The sequence below is a fragment of the Branchiostoma floridae genome, chromosome 19 (assembly GCF_000003815.2).
Source record: "Branchiostoma floridae strain S238N-H82 chromosome 19, Bfl_VNyyK, whole genome shotgun sequence".
NCBI lineage: Eukaryota > Metazoa > Chordata > Leptocardii > Amphioxiformes > Branchiostomatidae > Branchiostoma > Branchiostoma floridae.
Genome location: NC_049997.1, coordinates 16,730,595 through 16,733,283, shown reverse-complemented (window position 1 = coordinate 16,733,283; position 2,689 = coordinate 16,730,595). Strand labels below are relative to the sequence as shown.

General features: G+C 38.9%; 1 protein-coding gene across 3 annotated transcripts in view; it reads left to right on the top strand.

Moving 5' to 3' along the window:
* The first annotated feature begins 1,765 nt into the window (after positions 1–1,765).
* Positions 1,766–2,689, top strand: part of LOC118406321 (2-oxoglutarate-Fe(II) type oxidoreductase ppzD-like) — a 7,238-nt gene continuing 6,314 nt past the window's right edge. The window contains exon 1 of one of the 3 annotated variants that reach the window (XM_035806253.1): positions 1,766–1,852. Coding sequence is in view for 1 of the 3 variants with exons in the window: in XM_035806255.1 (XP_035662148.1) it covers positions 2,502–2,503 (2 nt within the window). In the remaining 2 variants the exon portion in view is untranslated. Of the gene's footprint in view, positions 1,853–2,221; positions 2,238–2,482; positions 2,504–2,689 lie in introns of those variants that run through there. The other 2 variants (XM_035806254.1, XM_035806255.1) reach the window with 2 other exon arrangements.

The window sequence follows — 2,689 nt, the reverse complement described above, 5'->3', positions numbered from 1 at the left end:
TAAACTTCATGATATTTGGGTATTTTTTGTTTTCATGCTTTCGTTCATTTTGGATTGATCAAGAAGGCAGACAAAGGGACATGAGAGTCAAAGCTACTTTTAGATTGTAGTTTCTCAGTTTTGCAGTTATGCCATGCATCGCAAGGTGGCGTTGCAGTACGCTTCTGCCTAACATCATAGTCAAGAGTTGCTGAATCGTTGATTGGCAGGTTCATGGTACAAACAAGGTTAATATTCATGTTTATGTTTATCAGTAACCTCCATTAGTGAAACAACATGTGTTTACTGTTATACTGTAGTCCTTAACTTAAGTGGTAAGAGAAATATGTGCAAATTCCTTACCTTGATGCTGTGCATATACAGGACCTGATATATATATTTAGTTCACCGTTTTCTGCGGGGTAACCTATATTCGTTGTTTCTTAGAACATGTACAGGTTATCTAGTAGGCACATCAAGCCGACGGATGATATTTTTAAACAGCAATATACTGAAACTATTGAAATTTGATACCAACGCCCGTCTACGAGATATCCCCAAATACCCTGTTTTCAAAAGTGACGGGAAAAAGGTTACCCAACGGATAAAGGTAAACTAGCGTTAAGTAAGACGACACTAGAAAATTTTCATCTTTGAAATAAAACAAAAGCATTTGAAGCTGTAACCCAGTGCAACGTTTGCTTATAATTTGTTTAGCTTTTTATATTGATAAGTCCAGATCATATTTTGTAGCCAAAAACTGTTATGCAAATACAATTCGGGAAGTTTGGCATAACAGTACATCTTGAGCATTGCGTAGAAAAATAAACTAGAAGTAGATTGGTATGCATCTTACATTTATATTATATTATCAAGTTAGGAGAAAGATTTGTTAATCCGAGTGGATGTTTTTGAATGCATTATATGACCGCCGGATAAAAAGTGATGTCAGAACAGCAGTACTTTAGTCTTATGTACCATTCTACAACGACCCCTGGCAGTTTAGATAATAAGTGCAGAAAACAACTACCGGATACAACGGAGACAAAAAAAAACGGTTGCATAATCGCCCAATTAAGAATGAACTACAGGTAACGTTTACTAGTATTTGCATACAAGAGCTGTCTACACTACAGGAACACAATAAATGGCGCTAATTAAAGGCACACTATGTATCACTAAGACAATACATGTTTTCTTGCAAATTATATAGATTTACAAAAAGATTGATTATGTAATTTCATATTGATACTTATGTAGGTTGGTTACAACTTTACTGTACCATGCAAGTATGTTTAAGAACTGTGATCTTTCAAACTAGTGTACAAAAAGTTATTTCTATAACAGGACGGTCTAATTTGAAATGGTTTCAGAAAACTTCGCAGAGCTTGTTTTTGTACAGTTTTCAAACACCAGAAATACAAAATAATGATGAAAATATGCTGAATAAAATGTTGTACATTTTTTTGGAGAATGTTTGTAATTTTCGGGCCGAAATGCTACATAATTGGCCTTAAAATGTCTTTTGAGAACAGACCACAGTAGACTCTATACATACTTGACCTCATTTAACTGCCAAATCCGTAAGTATTTGGAATTGGTAAATTAAAGTTAAAACTGACCGGCCTACCAAATAGGTTATACCTACCAACGATTTTCTGTTATGAACCACATTAAAAGAATACTGTCTAATTGTAATATTGTAATTGTAAGCTACCTAGCTACTACAGTGGAAAATGGGCGTGTTTTGACATAAGGTGGTTGACCGCGTAAGCGTAAACAGAACAAAGAATGACAGTGCCATCAGGTGACTAGTCGGCCTTTGACCCGTAGCTGTTGACTACGTGATCTTCAACTCGACGTCCGGAAAAAGGTTTGTAGAGTTATGCTGGTCAACTACACACACACACACATGCACACACACTCAACTCGACGTCCAGAAATAGGTTTGTAGAGTTATGCTGGTCAACTACACACACACACACACACACACACACACACACTCAACTCGACGTCCAGAAATAGGTTTGTAGAGTTATGCTGGTCAACTACACACACACACACACACACACACACACACACACACTCAACTCTACGTCCAGAAATAGGTTTGTAGAGTTATGCTGGTCAACTACACACACACACACACACACACACACACACACACACTCAACTCGACGTCCAGAAATAGGTTTGTAGAGTTATGCTGGTCAACTACACACACACACACACACACTCAACTCGACGTCCGGAAATAGGTTTGTAGAGTTATGCTTGTCAACTACACACACACACACACACGCACACGCACACGCACACAACTCGACGTCCGGAAATAGGTTTGTAGAGTTATGCTGGTCAACTACACACACACACACACACACTCAACTCGACGTCCGGATATTGGTTTGTAGAGTTATGCTGGTCAACTATCCCCCCCCCCCACACACACACACATTCAATCGACTTTTTCACAAGTACAATTTAATAATCAGCATTGACTGGGCTACCACTGCACATACATGTAAGAGCCTTGCTACCTTCTCTCTTACCGGTACACAGAACGATATTTCCCCATATACTGCTCTCATGTTCAACTCATATATCCGCCTACGTAGTAGCCTGGAGTCCAGTCCTGTTAGCTTTGTTCCGCTCCCCAAGGTCGCTACTCCGCCAACGCCTCGTGTCCATCACAACTTGACTTCCGCAA